The 25,831-nt window shown below is 38.3% G+C and overlaps 1 protein-coding gene across 14 annotated transcripts in view; it reads left to right on the top strand.

The window, feature by feature from the left end:
• The first annotated feature begins 772 nt into the window (after positions 1-772).
• LOC117323947 (protein bicaudal C homolog 1-B-like) overlaps positions 773-25,831 on the top strand; it is a 136,750-nt gene continuing 111,691 nt past the window's right edge. For all 14 annotated transcript variants that reach the window (XM_033879575.1, XM_033879493.1, XM_033879591.1 and 11 more), the window contains exon 1: positions 773-956. In XM_033879575.1, coding sequence (XP_033735466.1) covers positions 776-956 — 181 coding nt within the window. In that variant the 5' untranslated portion in view covers positions 773-775. The remainder of the gene's footprint in view (positions 957-25,831) is intronic.

The following is a 25,831-nucleotide window of genomic DNA, read 5'->3' on the forward strand; positions in this document are numbered from 1 at the left end:
GTTTAACAAAACTGTGAAATATAGTTTCAATTGCATTCATTCAGTTTGTCATTCGATTTTTCCTTCATTCCAGCATGAGTCTAAAAAATATTCCTATCAATGCTTAAAACATAATTGGAGAAAACGGGATCTCGGTTGAATGATTATGTTGGCGCCCAAATGTTTCGGATGGAAGGACGGAAATGAATCTATTAAGTCTGTCTGTGTATTGCAATAAACGTTTCTAAGCTGTTTTTATCTGGCGCGTCTAAATTACAGAGCGTAACACTGAGAACTGTTTAGTGTGATACAAAATAAATCTATTTCACATACTTTTTCTGTTTGTTTTATTATTTGCCATTAAATATCGAATCGGAAACATAATAAAAAATATTTTTTATATAGATCTAGTTATAGATCTATAACAATTAACAAGTCTGATATAAATCTTCAAACTATGATAGGCAGGTCTACTAGTAATATCGACTACCGGGATTCTGCTGCTGTGAACAGGATAAATTGACGTCCAAACCCTTTGGCAAAATTCAATTAGTTCTAAAAATATTTTATGTTGTTTGTAATTACGATGACTTTGATCGATATTCTTTTTAAGAGAAAACCAGATTAATTCAGTACATTTGTAGATCTAGTTCTTGTCACCCGTTACCTTCGATCGATGAAGTACTAGACCTAACATGTATGACGAACACCGCATTCTGATTGGCCTGGCCTTGGTGTGTGTACTGACGTGACCCAGTTCTGAAGCCTCGCTCTTGTAATTTAACAACAGAATGCCATGGCGGACAGGTTGTCGGTGCCAGTGCGCCCGATAAACATGAGAGATTCTAATAACTTGAGCGAATCTCCCACGGAATTATGTGACGATTGTCTGCAGGGAAGTAAAGATGAACTCGAACCGGGATATATCGAGGATAGGTTCCGTGTTGACAGGAAAAAGTTGGAGCAAATGCTCCAAGGTAAGTTTTGTTATGATAAAATCCGAGGTGTTCCGGAGTGCCCATAGTTTGGGACGTCCTGAACTGGTCTTGGCCTTGTGGGGTTAAGTTTACGTTCATTATGTCAAAACAATATTGTAGATTCCAGATGTATCAAGGTTGTCCTCACTGACACCTTCACATAATAAATGTTGCCTTCATTCCTGTATGAATACATTGATCAGTCAATAGACACTGATGACAGCTGTCAAGTTTACAATTGTAAAAGGAAGGTGGTGGTATTGAGAGTCTCGAGTCGAGATTTTTGCAAAAATCTCAAGAAAACCGGGGAGCAGTGTAAAAGGAACGGGTCGAAGTACTTGTATATAGTGTTATATACAGACTCTGTCACTCAGCTGACAGAGCGTGCTTCTTAGGAGGTAGAGACGTAGCTTATCACGCCGGAGACCGGGGTTTGATTCCTGTTCGGACACTCAGCTGAAGTTCTATTCTTTCACACAATCATCTTACATTGAGTCAACTGTTAGGGTACATGTTGAACAGTTGTCAATGAAGGTAAATTGCAAGTTGACAGAGTAGTTATGATGTGTTAGACAAAATAATACAGGTTTTTCCCTATTCTTTCATACAATCATCTTACATTGAGTCAACTGTTAGGGTTCATGTTGAACAGTTTTCAATGAAGGTAAATTGCAAGTTGACAGAGTAGTTATGATGTGTTAGACAAAATAATACAGGTTTATTATTATGATAAAACAAATATCTTCACCAGCTGATCTTAACATTATGTTATCTGAAATAATGGAGTGAATGGACGGAAAACCCAAGTATTGTAGCTAATTTTTTATTGTAATATCGTTGTTAATTAGTGGTATGTAGGCCTAGTTAATTAATAATTAACTTAGTCGATTGAGTCATTTTAAAATCAAATGTGCTTGGACCTATTTGCCAACCGACAGTTACCTCCTGTAAGCTGAAAGATTCCATGTTGTGTTTGATATACGTGTCTTTTCTATTACCAAATACAGTGTTTATTGACTCTGCTTTGACATGTCTAGTATGCATTTAGTGTTGTTAATCATATAAACAATCACTGATAAGTCGTTACATCAGTTTTGATCTAGCTGCAGTATTTACAAATACAAAGCTTTTTATTAGAGAAGGTAAAACAATGGCACTTGAGAGTTAATTGATTGTTGATCCATTTTGTGTTCCAATCTCCAGGGCTGTAAACCAACAGGTAGTGTTACAACTGTACATGATAATTGTGGAATTTTTATAATGAAAAAAATTGTTAATCATGTACTTATTACATCCTAATCAATGAAAACTGGAGAAAATGATAAAGGTTAAGTCAGAGTTAACAAGAACACAAACATACTGCCTGTTTTGTTTTAGTTTCATTAGAAAATAACTAGAAATAAGATTTAAAAACATTAAATACATAAGGAAAAAAAATAAAATGGAACCTGATAACTGCTAACTGGTGTTCTCGCATGATGCAGAGAGCACCAATCTGTTACATGCCAATGAGTGGCTTTAAGTACTACTACAGAATATATTATATATTTATTAACTTTAACCAACAGTAACTAATATTTCATCAGATTCTTTGCAGATAAGAACATTTAAAATACAGAGCAAAAACATTTGAATAAATTCAACCTGGCACGTGAACAGTGATGTCCGTGTACAGACAGTACATTACATGGTGTCCGTGTACAGACAGTACATTACATGGTGTCCGTGTACAGACAGTACATTACATGGTGTCCGTGTACAGACAGTACATTGTATGGTGTCCGTGTACAGACAGTACATTGTATGGTGTCCGTGTACAGACAGTACATTGTATGGTGTCCGTGTACAGACAGTACATTACATGGTGTCCGTGTACAGACAGTACATTACATGGTGTCCGTGTACAGACAGTACATTGTATGGTGTCCGTGTACAGACAGTACATTACATGGTGTCCGTGTACAGACAGTACATTACATGGTGTCCGTGTACAGACAGTACATAACATGGTGTCCGTGTACAGACAGTACATTACATGGTGTCCGTGTACAGACAGTACATTGTATGGTGTCCGTGTACAGACAGTACATTGTATGGTGTCCGTGTACAGACAGTACATTACATGGTGTCCGTGTACAGACAGTACATTACATGGTGTCCGTGTACAGACAGTACATTACATGGTGTCCGTGTACAGACAGTACATTACATGGTGTCCGTGTACAGACAGTACATTACATGGTGTCCGTGTACAGACAGTACATTGTATGGTGTCCGTGTACAGACAGTACATTACATGGTGTCCATGTACAGACAGTACATTGTATGGTGTCCGTGTACAGACAGTACATTACATGGTGTCCGTGTACAGACAGTACATTACATGGTGTCCGTGTACAGACAGTACATTACATGGTGTCCGTGTACAGACAGTACATTACATGGTGTCCGTGTACAGACAGTACATTACATGGTGTCCATGTACAGACAGTACATTGTATGGTGTCCGTGTACAGACAGTACATCAGTCTGTGTGTACGGAGAGTACATCGTTGTCCCTGTACAGAACCAGTCACAGAACCATAGTGGAAGGAAGGATATCTGATCTAGATTAATTGGCCAAAGTAAAAAAAAAAATCAAAATTTCCCATTCAGTTCATTTATGATATATATATATTACCATTTCATATTATGTGTTGATATTACATGGGGCACACTTCAGTCATAAAAGTGTAGCATTTCATTTAAAAAAGGGGATTATATCCTGAAAGCCCTACCGCTCTACATGAACTTGGAGGCAAAGTACAGATTTTCTGTAGTGATAATATTTATCTTGAAAAGGGAGAACCAAGAAGTCCTTTACTACCTATATAAAACTTAATGGAAATTGTAATTTACCATAGTCTGTGTAACATTACTAATAGGCAAAAACACACAGTTGTTTATACAGGATAGGTGAAGGAAACAAAGTCCTATGTCAATATAAGCATGTGTAATACCAGTATGAGGTGAGGTCTACCAACTCAGGAATAAAACCTCAGCAGACTGCTATACGATAAGATAGTGTAAGTTTATAGTGGTTTTTTTTTGTTTTTTTTTGTAATTTCTAGTATTGAAAAAGTTACCCTACAGATCCTATGGAACTGTCAGCTTGTACTAAGTTGTTCCATCAGAAAAGTTTCGAGAAGTCTTCACTCTTCAGTATTGAGTTGCTTATTAGCCTTTTCATATTTTAGGTCGATCCTAATTAAGGTAATTGTTGGTCATATGTAGGAATCAATACAAAATAAGAGCGACCCTTGATGATTGTTCGTTTATGTATTGTATATCAATTGTAGTTAAATTGTTGGATGACAATGGAAGTGTAAATTTTCACACAAAGAAGGTACAAATGAACAAATATGTAGTATATAGATATGTAGGAGGACTGAGTGACCGTCCTGTGATAAGGTAGCTCAGATGCATGTTACACCTTTGATGTCTTGGATCTGAATCCCAGTCTAAGCTCTCGTTTACCACGATTGGTTTGATGATTGTCTGTCTACAGACGTACAGTGTTGACCTCTCGTTTACCACGATTGGTTTGTAAATACACAGAAGATTACACTAAGGTATGTTAGGAGTACTGTTTTTCATGGTTTGCAATATAATTTGTCATGACGTTATCTTGCAATATAAAGATCAAACATTATAGAACTATTCCAATGTTTCAAAATATTTTGTTTGCTACTTTGTAATTCACAAAGCCCTTCTCTAAAAATTGTAATCATCATAACATGTCTATTTTAAATCTATACCATTATATGTTTCAACAGTTTAACATTTATTGAATCTTCAGTTTAGTAGGAAATGTTGTAGATAAAAAATACAACAGATTACACGCAATGACAGGGACTACAAGCAATGACAGGGACTACAAAACAGTTTTTAACTCTCTTGTGCCAATGGTAACATAGTGAATTTACATTTATGTTTGTCAGTTCATTTAGCATTGAACAAATTATTGAAATATGTGAAAATGGTGATATATATACATGTATTGGATATGAAGTGTACATTAATGCTTCAAAACACTGATCATCTGATGCAAGATAAGACTAGAAACTGTCCAGTAAGCTATGGGTTTGTCATAACTCCTCTTCTGTGGTTCACAAATTAGAACTGGTTAATTCAGTGATATAGTTATCGAGCAGTTTGAAGGTGCTTTGTGTGATATGTAATAAGATTTGTCAGTTGAAGATTTGTATAAGAGTGATAACTTGGCCAATTTGTAATGATAGTGGTCAATGTAAGGTATTATACTATGAGTGATACTAGAATTGAGGGGACTTTTCGACATGTATACTAGGTATGGCCAATATATAATGCTAGTGGTAGCTGTGCTAAATGTTCTAAAATTGATGATGTCAGAATGATAAATTGTTTCACTGTAGATTGATCCATTGCTACCTCACATTCCAAGTTCTCCCCAGTTCCTATATTTTCCCTCTATATCTTGTCAGGTTTTACCCTCTATATTCTGTGAGGTTTTACCCTCTATATACTGTGAGGTTTTACCCTCTATATACTGTGAGGTTTTACCCTCTATATACTGTGAGGTTTTACCCTCTATATATTGTGAGGTTTTACCCTCTATATATTGTGAGGTTTTACCCTCTATATATTGTCAGGTTTTACCCTCTATATACTGTGAGGTTTTACCCTCTATATATGTCAGGTTTTACCCTCTATATACTGTGAGGTTTTACCCTCTATATACTGTGAGGTTTTACCCTCTATATACTGTGAGGTTTTACCCTCTATATACTGTGAGGTTTTACCCTCTATATATTGTCAGGTTTTACCCTCTATATACTGTGAGGTTTTACCCTCTATATAATGTGAGGTTTTACCCTCTATATACTGTCAGGTTTTACCCTCTATATACTGTCAGGTTTTACCCTCTATATACTGTCCGGTTTTACCCTCTATATATTGTCAGGTTTTACCCTCTATATACTGTCAGGTTTTACCCTCTATATACTGTCAGGTTTTACCCTCTATATACTGTCAGGTTTTACCCTCTATATACTGTGAGGTTTTACCCTCTATATACTGTGAGGTTTTACCCTCTATATATTGTCAGGTTTTACCCTCTATATATTGTCAGGTTTTACCCTCTATATACTGTGAGGTTTTACCCTCTATATACTGTGAGGTTTTACCCTCTATATACTGTCAGGTTTTACCCTCTATATACTGTGAGGTTTAACCCTCTATATACTGTGAGGTTTTACCTTCTATATACTGTCAGATTTTACCCTCTATATACTGTGAGGTTTTACCCTCTATATACTGTGAGGTTTTACCCTCTATATACTGTGAGGTTTTACCCTCTATATACTGTGAGGTTTTACCCTCTATATACTGTGAGGTTTTACCCTCTATATGCTGTGAGGTTTTACCCTCTATATACTGCCAGGTTTTACCCTCTATATACTGTGAGGTTTTACCCTCTATATATTGTCAGGTTTTACCCTCTATATACTGTCAGGTTTTACCCTCTATATACTGTCAGGTTTTACCCTCTATATATTGTCAGGTTTTACTCTCTATATATTGTCAGGTTTTACCCTCTATATACTGTGAGGTTTTACCCTCTATATACTGTGAGGTTTTACCCTCTATATACTGTCAGGTTTTACCCTCTATATATTGTCAGGTTTTACCCTCTATATACTGTGAGGTTTTACCCTCTATATACTGTCAGGTTTTACCCTCTATATACTGTCAGGTTTTACCCTCTATATATTGTCAGGTTTTACCCTCTATATACTGTGAGGTTTTACCCTCTATATATTGTCAGGTTTTACCCTCTATATACTGTCCGGTTTTACCCTCTATATACTGTGAGGTTTTACCCTCTATATACTGTCAGGTTTTACTCTCTATATACTGTCAGGTTTTACCCTCTATATACTGTGAGGTTTTACCCTCTATATACTGTGAGGTTTTACCCTCTATATACTGTGAGGTTTTACCCTCTATATACTGTGAGGTTTTACCCTCTATATACTGTCAGGTTTTACCCTCTATATACTGTCAGGTTTTACCCTCTATATATTGTCAGGTTTTACCCTCTATATACTGTGAGGTTTTACCCTCTATATATTGTCAGGTTTTACCCTCTATATACTGTCAGGTTTTACCCTCTATATATTGTCAGGTTTTACCCTCTATATACTGTGAGGTTTTACCCTCTATATACTGCCAGGTTTTACCCTCTATATACTGCCAGGTTTTACCCTCTATATATTGTCAGGTTTTACCCTCTATATATTGTCAGGTTTTACCCTCTATATACTGTGAGGTTTTACCCTCTATATATTGTGAGGTTTTACCCTCTATATATTGTCAGGTTTTACCCTCTATATACTGTCAGGTTTTACCCTCTATATATTGTCAGGTTTTACCCTCTATATACTGTCAGGTTTTACCCTCTATATACTGTGAGGTTTTACCCTCTATATATTGTCAGGTTTTACCCTCTATATATTGTCAGGTTTTACCCTCTATATACTGTGAGGTTTTACCCTCTATATACTGCCAGGTTTTACCCTCTATATACTGTGAGGTTTTACCCTCTATATACTGTGAGGTTTTACCCTCTATATACTGTCAGGTTTTACCCTCTATATATTGTCAGGTTTTACCCTCTATATACTGTCAGGTTTTACCCTCTATATACTGTCAGGTTTTACCCTCTATATATTGCCAGGTTTTACCCTCTATATACTGTGAGGTTTTACCCTCTATATATTGTCAGGTTTTACCCTCTATATATTGTCAGGTTTTACCCTCTATATACTGTCAGGTTTTACTCTCTATATATTGCCAGGTTTTACCCTCTATATACTGTGAGGTTTTACCCTCTATATATTGTCAGGTTTTACCCTCTATATACTGTCAGGTTTTACCCTCTATATACTGTCAGGTTTTACCCTCTATATATTGTCAGGTTTTACCCTCTATATACTGTCAGGTTTTACTCTCTATATACTGTCAGGTTTTACCCTCTATATATTGTGAGGTTTTACCCTCTATATACTGTGAGGTTTTACCCTCTATATATTGTCAGGTTTTACCCTCTATATACTGTCCGGTTTTACCCTCTATATACTGTCAGGTTTTACCCTCTATATACTGTCAGGTTTTACTCTCTATATACTGTGAGGTTTTACCCTCTATATACTGTGAGGTTTTACCCTCTATATACTGTCAGGTTTTACCCTCTATATACTGTCCGGTTTTACCCTCTATACTGTCAGGTTTTACCCTCTATATAATGTCAGGTTTTACCCTCTATATACTGTGAGGTTTTACCTTCTATATACTGTGAGGTTTTACCCTCTATATACTGTCAGGTTTTACCCTCTATATACTGTGAGGTTTTACCCTCTATATATTGTCAGGTTTTACCCTCTATATATTGTCAGGTTTTACCCTCTATATACTGTCAGGTTTTACCCTCTATATACTGTGAGGTTTTACCCTCTATATACTGTGAGGTTTTACCCTCTATATACTGTCAGGTTTTACCCTCTATATACTGTCCGGTTTTACCCTCTATACTGTCAGGTTTTACCCTCTATATAATGTCAGGTTTTACCCTCTATATATTGTCAGGTTTTACCCTCTATATACTGCCAAGTTTTACCCTCTATATACTGTCAGGTTTTACCCTCTATATATTGTCAGGTTTTACCCTCTATATAATGTCAGATTTTACCCTCTATATACTGTGAGGTTTTACCCTCTATATATTGTCAGGTTTTACCCTCTATATATTGTCAGGTTTTACCCTCTATATACTGTCAGGTTTTACCCTCTATATACTGTCCGGTTTTACCCTCTATATATTGTCAGGTTTTACCCTCTATATACTGTCAGGTTTTACCCTCTATATACTGTCAGGTTTTACCCTCTATATACTGTCAGGTTTTACCCTCTATATACTGTGAGGTTTTACCCTCTATATACTGTGAGGTTTTACCCTCTATATATTGTCAGGTTTTACCCTCTATATATTGTCAGGTTTTACCCTCTATATACTGTGAGGTTTTACCCTCTATATACTGTGAGGTTTTACCCTCTATATACTGTCAGGTTTTACCCTCTATATACTGTGAGGTTTAACCCTCTATATACTGTGAGGTTTTACCTTCTATATACTGTCAGATTTTACCCTCTATATACTGTGAGGTTTTACCCTCTATATACTGTGAGGTTTTACCCTCTATATACTGTGAGGTTTTACCCTCTATATACTGTGAGGTTTTACCCTCTATATACTGTGAGGTTTTACCCTCTATATGCTGTGAGGTTTTACCCTCTATATACTGCCAGGTTTTACCCTCTATATACTGTGAGGTTTTACCCTCTATATATTGTCAGGTTTTACCCTCTATATACTGTCAGGTTTTACCCTCTATATACTGTCAGGTTTTACCCTCTATATATTGTCAGGTTTTACTCTCTATATATTGTCAGGTTTTACCCTCTATATACTGTGAGGTTTTACCCTCTATATACTGTGAGGTTTTACCCTCTATATACTGTCAGGTTTTACCCTCTATATATTGTCAGGTTTTACCCTCTATATACTGTGAGGTTTTACCCTCTATATACTGTCAGGTTTTACCCTCTATATACTGTCAGGTTTTACCCTCTATATATTGTCAGGTTTTACCCTCTATATACTGTGAGGTTTTACCCTCTATATATTGTCAGGTTTTACCCTCTATATACTGTCCGGTTTTACCCTCTATATACTGTGAGGTTTTACCCTCTATATACTGTCAGGTTTTACTCTCTATATACTGTCAGGTTTTACCCTCTATACTGTGAGGTTTTACCCTCTATATACTGTGAGGTTTTACCCTCTATATACTGTGAGGTTTTACCCTCTATATACTGTCAGGTTTTACCCTCTATATACTGTCAGGTTTTACCCTCTATATACTGTCAGGTTTTACCCTCTATATATTGTCAGGTTTTACCCTCTATATACTGTGAGGTTTTACCCTCTATATATTGTCAGGTTTTACCCTCTATATACTGTCAGGTTTTACCCTCTATATATTGTCAGGTTTTACCCTCTATATACTGTGAGGTTTTACCCTCTATATACTGCCAGGTTTTACCCTCTATATACTGCCAGGTTTTACCCTCTATATATTGTCAGGTTTTACCCTCTATATATTGTCAGGTTTTACCCTCTATATACTGTGAGGTTTTACCCTCTATATATTGTCAGGTTTTACCCTCTATATATTGTCAGGTTTTACCCTCTATATACTGTCAGGTTTTACCCTCTATATATTGTCAGGTTTTACCCTCTATATACTGTCAGGTTTTACCCTCTATATACTGTGAGGTTTTACCCTCTATATATTGTCAGGTTTTACCCTCTATATATTGTCAGGTTTTACCCTCTATATACTGTGAGGTTTTACCCTCTATATACTGCCAGGTTTTACCCTCTATATACTGTGAGGTTTTACCCTCTATATACTGTGAGGTTTTACCCTCTATATACTGTCAGGTTTTACCCTCTATATATTGTCAGGTTTTACCCTCTATATACTGTCAGGTTTTACCCTCTATATACTGTCAGGTTTTACCCTCTATATATTGCCAGGTTTTACCCTCTATATACTGTGAGGTTTTACCCTCTATATATTGTCAGGTTTTACCCTCTATATACTGTCAGGTTTTACCCTCTATATACTGTCAGGTTTTACCCTCTATATATTGTCAGGTTTTACCCTCTATATACTGTCAGGTTTTACTCTCTATATATTGCCAGGTTTTACCCTCTATATACTGTGAGGTTTTACCCTCTATATATTGTCAGGTTTTACCCTCTATATACTGTCAGGTTTTACCCTCTATATACTGTCAGGTTTTACCCTCTATATATTGTCAGGTTTTACCCTCTATATACTGTCAGGTTTTACTCTCTATATACTGTCAGGTTTTACCCTCTATATATTGTGAGGTTTTACCCTCTATATACTGTGAGGTTTTACCCTCTATATATTGTCAGGTTTTACCCTCTATATACTGTCCGGTTTTACCCTCTATATACTGTCAGGTTTTACCCTCTATATACTGTCAGGTTTTACTCTCTATATACTGTGAGGTTTTACCCTCTATATACTGTGAGGTTTTACCCTCTATATACTGTCAGGTTTTACCCTCTATATACTGTCCGGTTTTACCCTCTATACTGTCAGGTTTTACCCTCTATATAATGTCAGGTTTTACCCTCTATATACTGTGAGGTTTTACCTTCTATATACTGTGAGGTTTTACCCTCTATATACTGTCAGGTTTTACCCTCTATATACTGTGAGGTTTTACCCTCTATATATTGTCAGGTTTTACCCTCTATATATTGTCAGGTTTTACCCTCTATATACTGTCAGGTTTTACCCTCTATATACTGTGAGGTTTTACCCTCTATATACTGTGAGGTTTTACCCTCTATATACTGTCAGGTTTTACCCTCTATATACTGTCCGGTTTTACCCTCTATACTGTCAGGTTTTACCCTCTATATAATGTCAGGTTTTACCCTCTATATATTGTCAGGTTTTACCCTCTATATACTGCCAAGTTTTACCCTCTATATACTGTCAGGTTTTACCCTCTATATATTGTCAGGTTTTACCCTCTATATAATGTCAGATTTTACCCTCTATATACTGTGAGGTTTTACCCTCTATATATTGTCAGGTTTTACCCTCTATATATTGTCAGGTTTTACCCTCTATATACTGTCAGGTTTTACCCTCTATATACTGTCAGGTTTTACCCTCTATATATTGTCAGGTTTTACCCTCTATATACTGTGAGGTTTTACCCTCTATATACTGTGAGGTTTTACCCTCTATATACTGTCAGGTTTTACCCTCTATATATTGTCAGGTTTTACCCTCTATATATTGTCAGGTTTTACCCTCTATATACTGTGAGGTTTTACCCTCTATATACTGTCAGGTTTTACCCTCTATATACTGTCAGGTTTTACCCTCTATATATTGTCAGGTTTTACCCTCTATATACTGCCAAGTTTTACCCTCTATATACTGTCAGGTTTTACCCTCTATATTGCCACATGTTTCTGGACGATCTTAGATCATTGTGTGTTTCATTCTGATTGATATTGCATGAGACACCTTGGTAATATAAATAATACCTTATTAGATTTTGTTCCTACTTAGTTTGATTTAGGTTTGTGTAGACACAGTTTAGTCAGGTAGATAGGTATAATACAGAAAGTGATTATAGAGTTGTCGAGACTTTTCCAGATGTATACCAGGTATGGCCACTTAAGCTAAATGAAATAAGCTATTGCTCTAACACTCAAGTGATGAAAGATTGTCTATTGTACAATTAAATGGCAAATTTTTAAAACATAATATCAATGGCAAAGAAATGAACAATTAATCTCGACAGCAGTTCTTGGCGGAATTTTCCTCCAAGGTGTGAAATTGTTGTGGAATTAGGCTTTATTGTTTTGTGTACCTAGGTTTCTGTTAAAAGTTAGGGTGAAGCTGACCTAAATCAGTATTTGTACAGATGTTCTCTCATCCTTGGCACCAATGTCTGGGTATAGTTCATATCCATCAGTGTTTGACAAGGACCATGAAGGTAGGTTTATGTTTCTTTAGGTAGCCCTATCTAGGCACTAGTGACCATAAATGTCTAGTACAATGTAGAGGACTACTGCCTGGGAGAAGACCACCCTTCTGCCAGTAGATCTAGAAAGTACCATTGTGAGACCTAAAGTCTATTTTTGCCGATAGTAAGTGGCATTTCAGGTACTCTATTGTATCCTAATATATATATTGTAGTCTTTCAAGGCAGCTGTTCATGAATTTAAGACATTAATGGCAAAAAAATAACCATCTAAAGAAGCAGTTCTTTTTCCTTCAGTCAGTAGATTATCTCTTTTTAGATTTAATGCAGTAAGAGATAATTGATTGGAACTATTATGTCATGTTAGGGTAGAGTCTAGATAGTCCAATCACATTACTACACTATTATGTCATGTTAGGGTAGAGTCTAGATAGTCCAATCACATTACTACACTATTATGTCATGTTAGGGTAGAGTCTAGATAGTCCAATCACATTACTACACTAGAAGTCATGTTAGGGTAGAGTCTAGATAGTCCAATCACATTACTACACTATATGTCATGTTAGGGTAGAGTCTAGATAGTCCAATCACATTACTACACTAGAAGGTCATGTTAGGGTAGAGTCTAGATAGTCCAATCACATTACTACACTATTATGTCATGTTAGGGTAGAGTCTAGATAGTCCAATCACATTACTACACTATTATGTCATGTTAGGGTAGAGTCTAGATAGTCCAATCACATTACTACACTATTATGTCATGTTAGGGTAGAGTCTAGATAGTCCAATCACATTACTACACTAGAAGGTCATGTTAGGGTAGAGTCTAGATAGTCCAATCACATTACTACACTATTATGTCATGTTAGGGTAGAGTCTAGATAGTCCAATCACATTACTACACTAGAAGGTCATGTTAGGGTAGAGTCTAGATAGTCCAATCACATTACTACACTATTATGTCATGTTAGGGTAGAGTCTAGATAGTCCAATCACATAACTACACTAGAAAGTCATGTTAGGGTAGAGTCTAGATAGTCCAATCACATTACTACACTAGGTCATGTTAGGGTAGAGTCTAGATAGTCCAATCACATAACTACACTAGAAAGTCATGTTAGGGTAGAGTCTAGATAGTCCAATCACATTACTACACTAGGTCATGTTAGGGTAGAGTCTAGATAGTCCAATCACATTACTACACTAGGTCATGTTAGGGTAGAGTCTAGATAGTCCAATCACATTACTACACTAGAAGGTCATGTTAGGGTAGAGTCTAGATAGTCCAATCACATTACTGCACTAGTTGCATTATTACCAAGTCTTGTGAAAAGATTAATATTGAATTATTTCATTTGTAAGTGTATAAATATGGACATCTTAATTTCTCTAACAATGTGCATTACTAACTGGAATGTCAATGTTTTCTGGGCACCTGTAGAATGTCATTGTTTTCTGGGCACCTGTAGAATGTCATTGTTTTCTGGGCACCTGTAGAATGTCAATGTTTTTTGGTCACCTGTAGAATGTCAATGTTTTTTGGTCACCTGTAGAATGTCAATGTTTTTTGGTCACCTGTAGAATGTCAATGTTTTTTGGTCACCTGTAGAATGTCAATGTTTTCACGGCACCTGTAGAATGTCAATGTTTTCTGGGCACCTGTAGAATGTCATTGTTTTCTGGTCACCTGTAGAATGTCATTGTTTTCTGGGCACCTGTAGAATGTCATTGTTTTCTGGGCACCTGTAGAATGTCATTGTTTTCTGGGCACCTGTAGAATGTCATTGTTTTCTGGGCACCTGTAGAATGTCATTGTTTTTTGGTCACCTGTAGAATGTCATTGTTTTTTGGTCACCTGTAGAATGTCAATGTTTTCTGGGCACCTGTAGAATGTCATTGTTTTCTGGGCACCTGTAGAATGTCATTGTTTTCTGGGCACCTGTAGAATGTCACTGTTTTCTGGGCACCTGTAGAATGTCAATGTTTTCTGGGCACCTGTAGAATGTCATTGTTTTTTGGGCATCTGTAGAATGTATTTATAATGAGGTCCAAGAAAGTTTGAGCTGACCATTGGACTGATTTCTATCAAGCTAATTAAAGCTATTAATGGAGCTACTTATAATATATTTAGTGTGTTTGTCAAAAGATTTTACATTCTTTATGACGTCATGACAGTCCATACTGAGAAATGTACTGGTACAGTTTTGTAGTACTGAATGTACACATTGACTTAACATATATTTACCTAATCAGAGGTCCTGAGGCGTGAAGTATTGGATCTGTAATTAATTTGGATTGATATCTCTGTAAATATCAATGGATATCCTGAGGTTGTTACTGATTACTGTGTACAGAGGTGTGTACAGGGGTCCGTGGAGTACTGTGTCCTGTCACACTACCAGGACACTCTACATAGCTTTTTATCCAGTTTTGTTTGTGACTATGTGGCAAAACGTGTTTATAGATATATAATTGGATGGTACCAGTGTTTGTTCTTATGATTAAACTTCTAAGTTCATTTCGGACAAAATATATACTTCGTACATGTGTGTGATTATCAGGGGGTACTTCTTTGGTGTTTAATGGTGTGTATCGGTGTAAAGATTTCAACAGACATAGCTATTACCGTTTGTCTTTGAAATATTCTAGCATGTCAAAATTTAAAATGACATGAAAAAGTGGATGCCATTTATTTCTTTAATGTACTGTTTATAGCTTGGCACAAAATAAAAACAAAACGAAACAAAAATGTTTCAACAAGTGTGTGTATAGAATGGTACTGATTTAGCAACATGGATATGGTGGTGTATTGGTTAATGTAGTCTTGCTTTTGATTCTCAAGGCTGTACATGGGGAAGGTGTACAATTAACTTTCATAAAGGTTTTCAATTGTGCAAAAGAATGGTTGGTTCAAGACAAGTTGAATTTTCTTTTAAGGTATTTTTGTGAGCTTTAAAACATAATTGTGGTTTTTTTTCAAAGATATATTATATTCTAGCAATAAAATTCGAGAATTCGCTGATGACTTCCTGTTTAGCTGCAGTGTATTTGTGGCACATAAAACCTAGCAGGACTCCAGGGGAACACCAACTCACACACAGTTACTGCACTATCAGGACTCCAGGAGAACACCAACTCACACACAGTTACTGCACTATCAGGACTCCAGGGGAACACCAACTCACACACAGTTACTGCACTATCAGGACTCCAGGAGAACACCAACTCACACACAGTTACTGCACTATCAGGACTCCAGGGGAACACCAACTCACACACAGTTACTGCACTATCAGGACTCCAGGGGAACACCAACTCACACACAGTTACTGCACTATCAGGACTCCAGGGGAACACCAACTCACACACAGTTACTTCACTATCAGGACTCCAGGGGAACACCAACTCACACACAGTTACTGCACTATCAGGACTCCAGGAGAACACCAACTCACACACAGTTACTGCACTATCAGGACTCCAGGGGAACACCAACTCACACACAGTTACTGCACTATCAGGACTCCAGGGGAACACCAACTCACACACAGTTACTGCACTATCAGGACTCCAGGGGAACACCAACTCACACACAGTTACTGCACTATCAGGACTCCAGGGGAACACCAACTCACACACAGTTACTGCACTATCAGGACCATTCAAAATCTCACAGAAAATACAGAGATTTTGTTTAAGAATGATGGGGAAAATATTATTTCTAATGGAAAAATATGAAATTGATTTATGATGTTGTAAATTTTTTTTTGAATTTTCCATTCCTGAAAACAAGCAATTTATTCAATTAGTTTAATTTTTAAAGGTTTTCTTTTTGAATAAGGTGAAAGCTTGCAGTGAGAATCGGATCCTCAGCCTAGTTGTAAGCTGATCAGTGTTATCTGGTTTGGGGTAAATGTTTGGATAAAACCTTTACTAGAAACAGATAGTCTGTTGTTTGAGCACAAAGTCTGGCTGGCTGGCACACACCATGGAGTGTATCAATGTTTACAAACAGATCTATCTGAGGAGTCTTTATAGGAATAGGAATAGAAGAGATTTGTGGATGACAGACAACAGGTGCTTGTGAGAATCCCATAATAAGGATTTAAAAAAGTAACACGTTGTTTTCTTATGTGAATCTCCAAATATATCCATGATTGTTTACTCAGAGAACTTTACATTGTATATTAATGACAAAACTCCATGTCACTTTCTACTTGAAGACTTGAGAGATGTAGACTGTTCTATGGCTCTGCAGTACATCCTAAAGCTATGGTGGTGGAAAAGTTTCTCTCTGATATTCAGTTTAATGTATTAATACCATAATTTCTTAAAGTGGGATAGGTCATAGAAAATGTAAACCCATAGCCTCCTGTTAAATCATGTATCAGAGGATGGAGATACGTTTTACTTGTCAGGAGTCAAAGGGTGCACACTGGTGTGATGTTGCCCATCCCCAGCAGGCTTCGGTAGACAGCATAACCCTACTAACCTTGAAGGTATCTGGGAGGGTCAGTGCAGCACACACTTATTGGGGAGGGTTAGAGTAGTAACATTGTTACCTAGCTGTGGAGGGGGCCAAGGGTTGAGATACTACCCATCTGTCCTTAACTTCCTTCCACCATTCCGTACATTGTCTTGACATTATTCTGCTCTATTTCCTATATTACTTGTCACTGGAACTTCATGTTTGGGGCCTTGGTTGACCAAGACCGGATGGGGTACATGTGTTATGTACAAAAACTAGGGAACTGTGACCTACATTTTGACATCATTCACAGTTGAACGGACAAATACAAATAATGAAATGGCAATAGTGAAATTTTAGTGTGATTTGTTTGTAAAATGGACTACTTACTAGTATACATCCAGCATATTTATTAATAGTAGTAAAACATTATTCCTTATTAGCTCACCTGGTCCGAAGGACCAAGGTGAGCTTATGCCATACCGTGGCGTCCGTCGTCCGTCGTCCGTCGTCCGTCGTCCGTCGTCCGTCCGTCCGTCCGTCCGTCGTCCGTCGTCTGTCGTCCGTCGTCCGTCGTCCGTCGTCCGTCCGTCCGTCAACAATTGACTTCTTCTTCATAACCGCTGATCAGAATTTGATCAAATTTGGTCAGAAGCATCCCTATGGGTAGGGGACTCAAAATTGTACAAATGATGGGGCTGGCCCCCAGGGGCCTGAGGGGCGGGGCCAAAAGGGGTCAATTTTGCTATATTAATATAAACGACTTCTTCTCTGAAAGTGAGCAATGGATAGCGCTCATATTTGCCTGGTAGCATCACTATGGGGTGAGGATTCAAAATTGTACAAATGATGGGGTTGGCCCCCCAGGGGCCTGAGGGGCGGGGCCAAAAGGGGTCAATTGGGCTATATTGATATGAACGACTTCTTCTCTGAAACCGTGCATTGGATATCGCTCATATTTGCCTGGTAGCATCACTATGGGGTGAGGATTCAAAATTGTACAAATGATGGGGCTGGCCCCCAAGGGGCTTGAGGGGCGGGGCCAAATGTGGTCAATTTGGCTATATTGATATAAACGACTTCTTCTCTGAAACCAAGCAATGGATATCGCTCATATTTGCCTGGTATCATCACTACGGGGTGGGGATTCCAAATTGTACAAATGAGAGGGCTGTTCCCCCAAGGGGCCTGAGGGGCGGGGCCAAATATGGTCAATTTAGCTAAATTGATATAAACGACTTCTTCTCTGAAACCGAGCAATGGATATCGCTCATATTTGCCTGGTAGCATCACTATGGGGTGAGGATTCAAAATTGTACAAATGATGGGGCTGGCCCCCAGGGGCCTGAGGGGCGGGGCCAAAAGGGGTCAATTTGGCTATATTGATATGAACGACTTCTTCTCTGAAACCGTGCATTGGATATCGCTCATATTTGCCTGGTAGCATCACTATGGGGTGAGGATTCAAAATTGTACAAATGATGGGGCTGGCCCCCCAGGGGCCTGAGGGGCGGGGCCAAATGCGGTCAATTTGGCTATATTGATATAAACGACTTCTGCTCTGAAACTAAGCAATGGATATCACTCATATTTGCCTGGTAGCATCCCTATGGGGTGGGGATTCAAAATTGTACAAATGGTGGGACTGACCCCCAAAGGGCCTGAGAGGCGGGGCCAAAATTGGTCAATTTGTTTAAACCACTTCTCTGAAACTAAGCAATGGATATTACTCACATTTGTATGGTAGCATGGTTATTGGGTGGGGATTCAAAATTTTACACTTTTTGGCATTTTTAGCATTAAAATAAAACCAATGTACATGTACCCATATAAAATGCTTATTGACATAGCAATACCAGCGACAATATACTGAAGCATCATTCTTGTTTCATATCTCATGAAACCAGGTGAGCGATACAGGCCCTCTGGGCCTCTTGTTGAATACCGTGGGTCTGTCAAATATATACTCTACCCTGTTTGTACTACCTGTTAAGGCCAGATCACTGATTAAGGCCTAATGCATTAATTCTAAGGTATTTCCTAGCTGACAGGGGGATAATGGCCGGTTATTATGAGGGTGAAGATAAGCATCAGGGTGCTTGACAGTCTTCATAGTCCCTGTAGGTAAATGGGGTCCTGTCTAGATGGATTTTACTTTCTTGGGTAGACGTGTAACATCATCTTGGTGCCACAGTCTCCAGTGAACTCTTTATTACACTGTAGACAATGGACAGACCTCCTTGAAGGTTATGTACAGATTACCAACAGTTGAATATATACAGACTTCAATTTGAGGACAATGTCCAGAATAATCATAGCAATAATTAAAAAGTTTAAACATGAACCCATGTACAATGTATTCATAGGTTCATGACATTGTTCTTATATCTAACAAGACAATTTTTTTGAAGAAATTATGCATTAATCTTAAACTCCACGAATGAGATAAACCTTGATAAACTAATTAGATCACTGAAACTTTTCATTACAGTTGATGTTTATCTTGTAAGATGTGCATGTTCCAGTGCATCTCATCTGCACCACAATGACCTTGACATGACAGATCAAGGTTATGGTGCTATGTTTCATGTTTTACCTTGCTTTACAATCTAAGACACCCAGATACATGCCAAGGAGGGGGTTTATCAATGATACAGGTATATATGTATCTCTACACTTGTGTATACCCTTTCTGAAGACAGTCTTCAACATTGAAAATCTTCTGAATAAAAAAAAACCTTGCCAGTGTCTTGGCTGACTAACCTAGTGGCACCTGTTACAGGGATGGCCGTGGAGAGCAGGCTTATATAGATTTATGTTCGAAAGAATTAAACTGTTATCACTTGGAAAAATTTCAACATACATAAGTTAAGACATAACATACATGTACATTGCCATACTTGAGTATATAGGGTAAATAGAGGTTATCAGTAGCTGATAGTCCAATGAAAACAGTCTGTGTTATTGTGTGAAGAGATATTGTATACAGACCTCAAGATCACCTCCCGGATCCCTTCACCACCAAAATTTGGTATTGTGAGCTAAGGCATTAAGGATCATTTAAGTCCAAATCTGTGATCCTCATATTGGAAATGAAGATCTTTAAGCTTTGTATAACTTTCAATATATGTTATGGCTTTGTTTCTTTGAGATATTTTTCAATACATGTATATCCTTTCAAAGTTGGACTCTATGATTTTACTCTTAAGAATATACCTCTGTTTGTCCTTCTGTTTGTCTGTCCTTTGTCACACTCCATTGCTCCATATAGATAGCTTCCATATATTCTGTCAGAATTCAGTAAAACTTTACAAGTATATTTTGCTAGCCATAGACATATGGAGAGGTTAGAAATATGGGTAGGGTCCTTCAATGGCATAGGGTTATTTGAAATAGAATTTAATCATCATGCATGTCACCCATATTTTTTTTACCACATGAGAGTTTGTATGGACAAGATCAGGTATACAGGGTCAGGCCAGGCTTACGGTTAAGTAGAAAATGTAGAATATACAGGAAACAGTGGACCATCATACATATTTGCAATGGACTTACTTTAGGTCAAGATTCAGTATCAATCAAGGTCACTGGCTAATGGTCACTCCATCTCCATAAGCCAAGCAGAGAGAGGACATTATTGTGATATTCTCTTTTGATTAAACATGAAGGACTATACCCTGGTAAAGTAACATATACATCTTGCTCGTACAAAATAAATCGTTTTGTGTATGTTGTGTGGAGTGAGTGCTGCTGTGTGCACCACTTGGCAGTCCACATCACTGTACCCAAAACTGACAGGGCTGTCATAGTATCATCAACCTTGTAATATCTCTGATCTGGAATTTCCTTAAGGCCTCAGAGACCTCACCTAGGGCTTCCCATATCTCACCTAGGGCCTCCCATACCTCACCTAGGGTCTTCCATACTTCACCTAGGGTCTCCCATACCTCACATAAGGCCTCCCATACCTCACCTAGGGTCTCCCATACCTAACCTAGGGTCTCCCATACCTAACCTAGGGTCTCCCATACCTAACCTAGGGCTTCCCATACCTCACCTAGGGCTTCCTGTACTTCACCTAGGGCCTCCCATACCTCACCTAGAGTCTCCCATACCTTACCTAGGGCTTCCCATACCTCACCTAGGGCCTCCCACACCTAACCTAGGGCTTCCCATACCTCATCTAGGGCCTCCCACACCTAACCTAGGGCTTCCCATACCTAACCTAGGGCCTCCCATACCTCATCTAGGGCCTCCCACACCTAACCTAGGGCCTCCCACACATAACCTAGGGCTCCCATACCTCACTTACGGCCTCCAATACCTCACCTAGGGCCTCCCACACCTAACCTAGGGCTCCCATACCTCACTTACGGCCTCCCATACCTCACTTACGGCCTCCCATACCTCAACTAGGTCCTCCCACACCTAACCTAGGGCTTCCCATACCTCACCTAGGGCTTCCCATACCTCATCTAGGGTCTTCCATACCTCACCTAGGGCCTCCCGCACCTCACCTAGGGCTTCCAATACCTCACCTAGGGCTTCCCATACCTCATCTAGGGTCTCCCACACCTCACCTAGGGTCTCCCATACCTAACTAAGGTGGGTATGATAGACTTGTCCTGTACTGTCCCCTAACTAAGGTGGGTATTATTGACTTGTCCTGTACTGTCCCCTAAGGTGGGTATGATAGACTTGTCCTGTACTGTCCCCTAACTAAGATGGGTATGATAGACTTGTCCTGTACTGTCCCCTAACTAAGGTGTGTATGATAGACTTGTCCTGTACTGTCCCCTAAGGTGGGTATGATAGACTTGTCCTGTACTGTCCCCTAACTAAGGTGGGTATGATAGACTTGTCCTGTACTGTCCCCTAACTAAGGTGGGTATGATATACTTGTCCTGTACTGTCCCCTAACTAAGGTGGGTATGATAGACTTGTCCTATACTGTCCCCTAACTAAGGTGGGTATGATAGACTTGTCCTGTACTGTCCCCTAACTAAGGTGGGTATGATAGACTTGTCCTGTACTGTCCCCTAACTAAGGTGGGTATGATAGACTTGTCCTGTACTGTCCCCTAACTAAGGTGGGTATGATAGACTTGTCCTGTACTGTCCCCTAACTAAGGTGGGTATGATAGACTTGTCCTGTACTGTCCCCTAACTAAGGTGGGTATGATAGACTTGTCCTGTACTGTCCCCTAAGGTGGGTATGATAGACTTGTCCTGTACTGTTCCCTAAGGTGGGTATGATAGACTTGTCCTGTACTGTCCCCTAACTAAGGTGGGTATGATATACTTGTCCTGTACTGTTCCCTAAGGTGGGTATGATAGACTTGTCCTGTACTGTCCCCTAACTAAGGTGGGTATGCTATACTTGTCCTGTACTGTCCCCTAAGGTGGGTATGATAGACTTGTCCTGTACTGTCCCCTAACTAAGGTGTGTATGATAGACTTGTCCTGTACTGTCCCCTAACTAAGGTGGGTATGATAGACTTGTCCTGTACTGTATCCTAACTAAGGTGGGTATGATAGACTTGTCCTGTACTGTCCCCTAAGGTGGGTATGATAGACTTGTCCTGTACTGTCCCCTAAGGTGGGTATGATAGACTTGTCCTGTACTGTCCCCTAACTAAGGTGGGTATGATAGACTTGTCCTGTACTGTCCCCTAACTAAGGTGGGTATGACAGACTTGTCCTATACTGTCCCCTAACTAAGGTGGATATGATAGACTTGTCCTGTACTGTCCCCTAACTAAGGTGGGTATGATAGACTTGTCCTGTACTGTCCCCTAACTAAGGTGGGTATGATAGACTTGTCCTGTACTGTCCCCTAACTAAGGTGGGTATTATTGACTTGTCCTGTACTGTCCCCTAGCTAAGGTGGGTATGATAGACTTGTCCTGTACTGTCACCTAACTAAGGTGGGTATGATAGACTTGTCCTGTACTGTCCCCTAACTAAGGTGGGTATGATAGACTTGTCCTGTACTGTCCCCTAACTAAGGTGGGTATGATAGACTTGTCCTGTACTGTCCCCTAACTAAGGTGGGTATGATAGACTTGTCCTGTATTGTCCTTAATCTATAGATGTTCACAGCTAGTATTGATTAACCTGTTCTCTATAAATAAACCAGGTATGTTAGCTCATGTAATTTTCTGAAAGTGAAATTGATTGTTTTATTATTCAAAACAAGTGTGTATGTATAGTAGATCCATATGATGAATATTAAATTGACAACAGTGTGAATGTGTCGATAACGGGACAACATATACTGAAGTAAGAATTGATGACAGATCTTCCATTTGACATTGATATACTTCTGATAATTGTTATTTAAAGTTGTATTTTGCTTGTCTATAATATATGGAAGATTTACAAAATTTTCAAAATAAAAAAGAGTTATTTGTTAGATGGAACACTATAATTGGTATAGAGTGTACATGTGTAGAAACCATTCTCATTCATTGTTAGTTCATTGATCATAAATGTGACCTTGACCTCATCTCTGACATGATATATAATATATCATTATTAATATGTTGTATTGTATGACAGGTTTATCAGCCTGTATTGTCTGTGTACCTATGTGTTGTCTTGTATGACAGTTTTATCAGTCTGTATTGTCTGTGTACCTATGTGTTGTATTGTATGACTGGTTTATCAGCCTGTATTGTCTGTGTACCTATGTGTTGTGTTGTATGACTGGTTTATCAGTCTGTATTGTCTGTGTATCTACGTGTTGTATTGTATGACAGGTTTATCAGTCTGTATTGTCTGTGTACCTATGTGTTGTGTTGTATGACAGGTTTATCAGTCTGTATTGTCTGTGTACCTATGTGTTGTATTGTATGACAGGTTTATCAGTCTGTATTGTCTGTGTACCTATGTGTTGTGTTGTATGACAGTTTTATCAGTCTGTATTGTCTGTGTACCTATGTGTTGTATTGTATGACTGGTTTATCAGCCTGTATTGTCTGTGTACCTATGTGTTGTATTGTATGACTTGTTTATCAGCCTGTATTGTCTGTGTACCTATGTGTTGTATTGTATGACAGGTTTATCAGCCTGTATTGTCTGTGTACCTATGTGTTGTCTTGTATGACAGTTTTATCAGTCTGTATTGTCTGTGTACCTATCTGTTGTATTGTATGACTGGTTTATCAGCCTGTATTGTCTGTGTACCTATGTGTTGTCTTGTATGACAGTTTTATCAGTCTGTATTGTCTGTGTACCTATGTGTTGTATTGTATGACTGGTTTATCAGCCTGTATTGTCTGTGTACCTATATGTTGTATTGTATGACTGGTTTATCAGCCTGTATTGTCTTTGTACCTATGTGTTGTATTGTATGACTGGTTTATCAGTCTGTATTGTCTTTGTACCTATGTGTTGTATTGTATGACAGGTTTATCAGTCTGTATTGTCTGTGTACCTATGCGTTGTATTGTATGACAGGTTTATCAGTCTGTATTGTCTGTGTACCTATGTGTTGTATTGTATGACAGGTTTGTCAGCCTGTATTGTCTGTGTACCTATGTGTTGTCTTGTATGACAGTTTTATCAGTCTGTATTGTCTGTGTACCTATATGTTGTATTGTATGACAGGTTTATCAGTCTGTATTGTCTGTGTATCTACGTGTTGTATTGTATGACAGGTTTATCAGTCTGTATTGTCTGTGTATCTACGTGTTGTGTTGTATGACAGGTTTATCAGTCTGTATTGTCTGTGTATCTACGTGTTGTATTGTATGACTGGTTTATCAGTCTGTATTGTCTGTGTACCTATGTGTTGTATTGTATGACTGGTTTATCAGCCTGTATTGTCTGTGTACCTATGTGTTGTATTGTATGACAGGTTTATCAGTCTGTATTGTCTGTGTACCTATGTGTTGTCTTGTATGACAGTTTTATCAGTCTGTATTGTCTGTGTACCTATGTGTTGTATTGTATGACTGGTTTATCAGCCTGTATTGTCTGTGTACCTATGTGTTGTATTGTATGACTGGTTTATCAGCCTGTATTGTCTGTGTACCTATGTGTTGTATTGTATGACAGGTTTATCAGCCTGTATTGTCTGTGTACCTATGTGTTGTCTTGTATGACAGTTTTATCAGTCTGTATTGTCTGTGTACCTATGTGTTGTATTGTATGACTGGTTTATCAGCCTGTATTGTCTGTGTACCTATGTGTTGTATTGTATGACAGGTTTATCAGTCTGTATTGTCTGTGTATCTACGTGTTGTATTGTATGACAGGTTTATCAGTCTGTATTGTCTGTGTACCTATGTGTTGTGTTGTATGACAGTTTTATCAGTCTGTATTGTCTGTGTACCTATGTGTTGTATTGTATGACAGGTTTATCAGTCTGTATTGTCTTGTTACCTAGTGTGTTGTATGACTGGTTTATCAGTCTGTATTGTCTGTGTACCTATGTGTTGTGTTGTATGACTGGTTTATCAGTCTGTATTGTCTGTGTACCTATGTGTTGTATTGTATGACAGGTTTATCAGCCTGTATTGTCTGTGTACCTATGTGTTGTGTTGTATGACAGTTTTATCAGTCTGTATTGTCTGTGTACCTATGTGTTGTATTGTATGACAGGTTGTCAGTCTGTATTGTCTGTGTACCTATGTGTTGTATTTGTATGACAGTTTTATCAGTCTTTTATTGTCTGTGTACCTATGTGTGTTTGTTGCGTTTACAGCCTGTAT

The sequence above is a fragment of the Pecten maximus genome, chromosome 1, assembly GCF_902652985.1.
Source record: "Pecten maximus chromosome 1, xPecMax1.1, whole genome shotgun sequence".
NCBI lineage: Eukaryota > Metazoa > Mollusca > Bivalvia > Pectinida > Pectinidae > Pecten > Pecten maximus.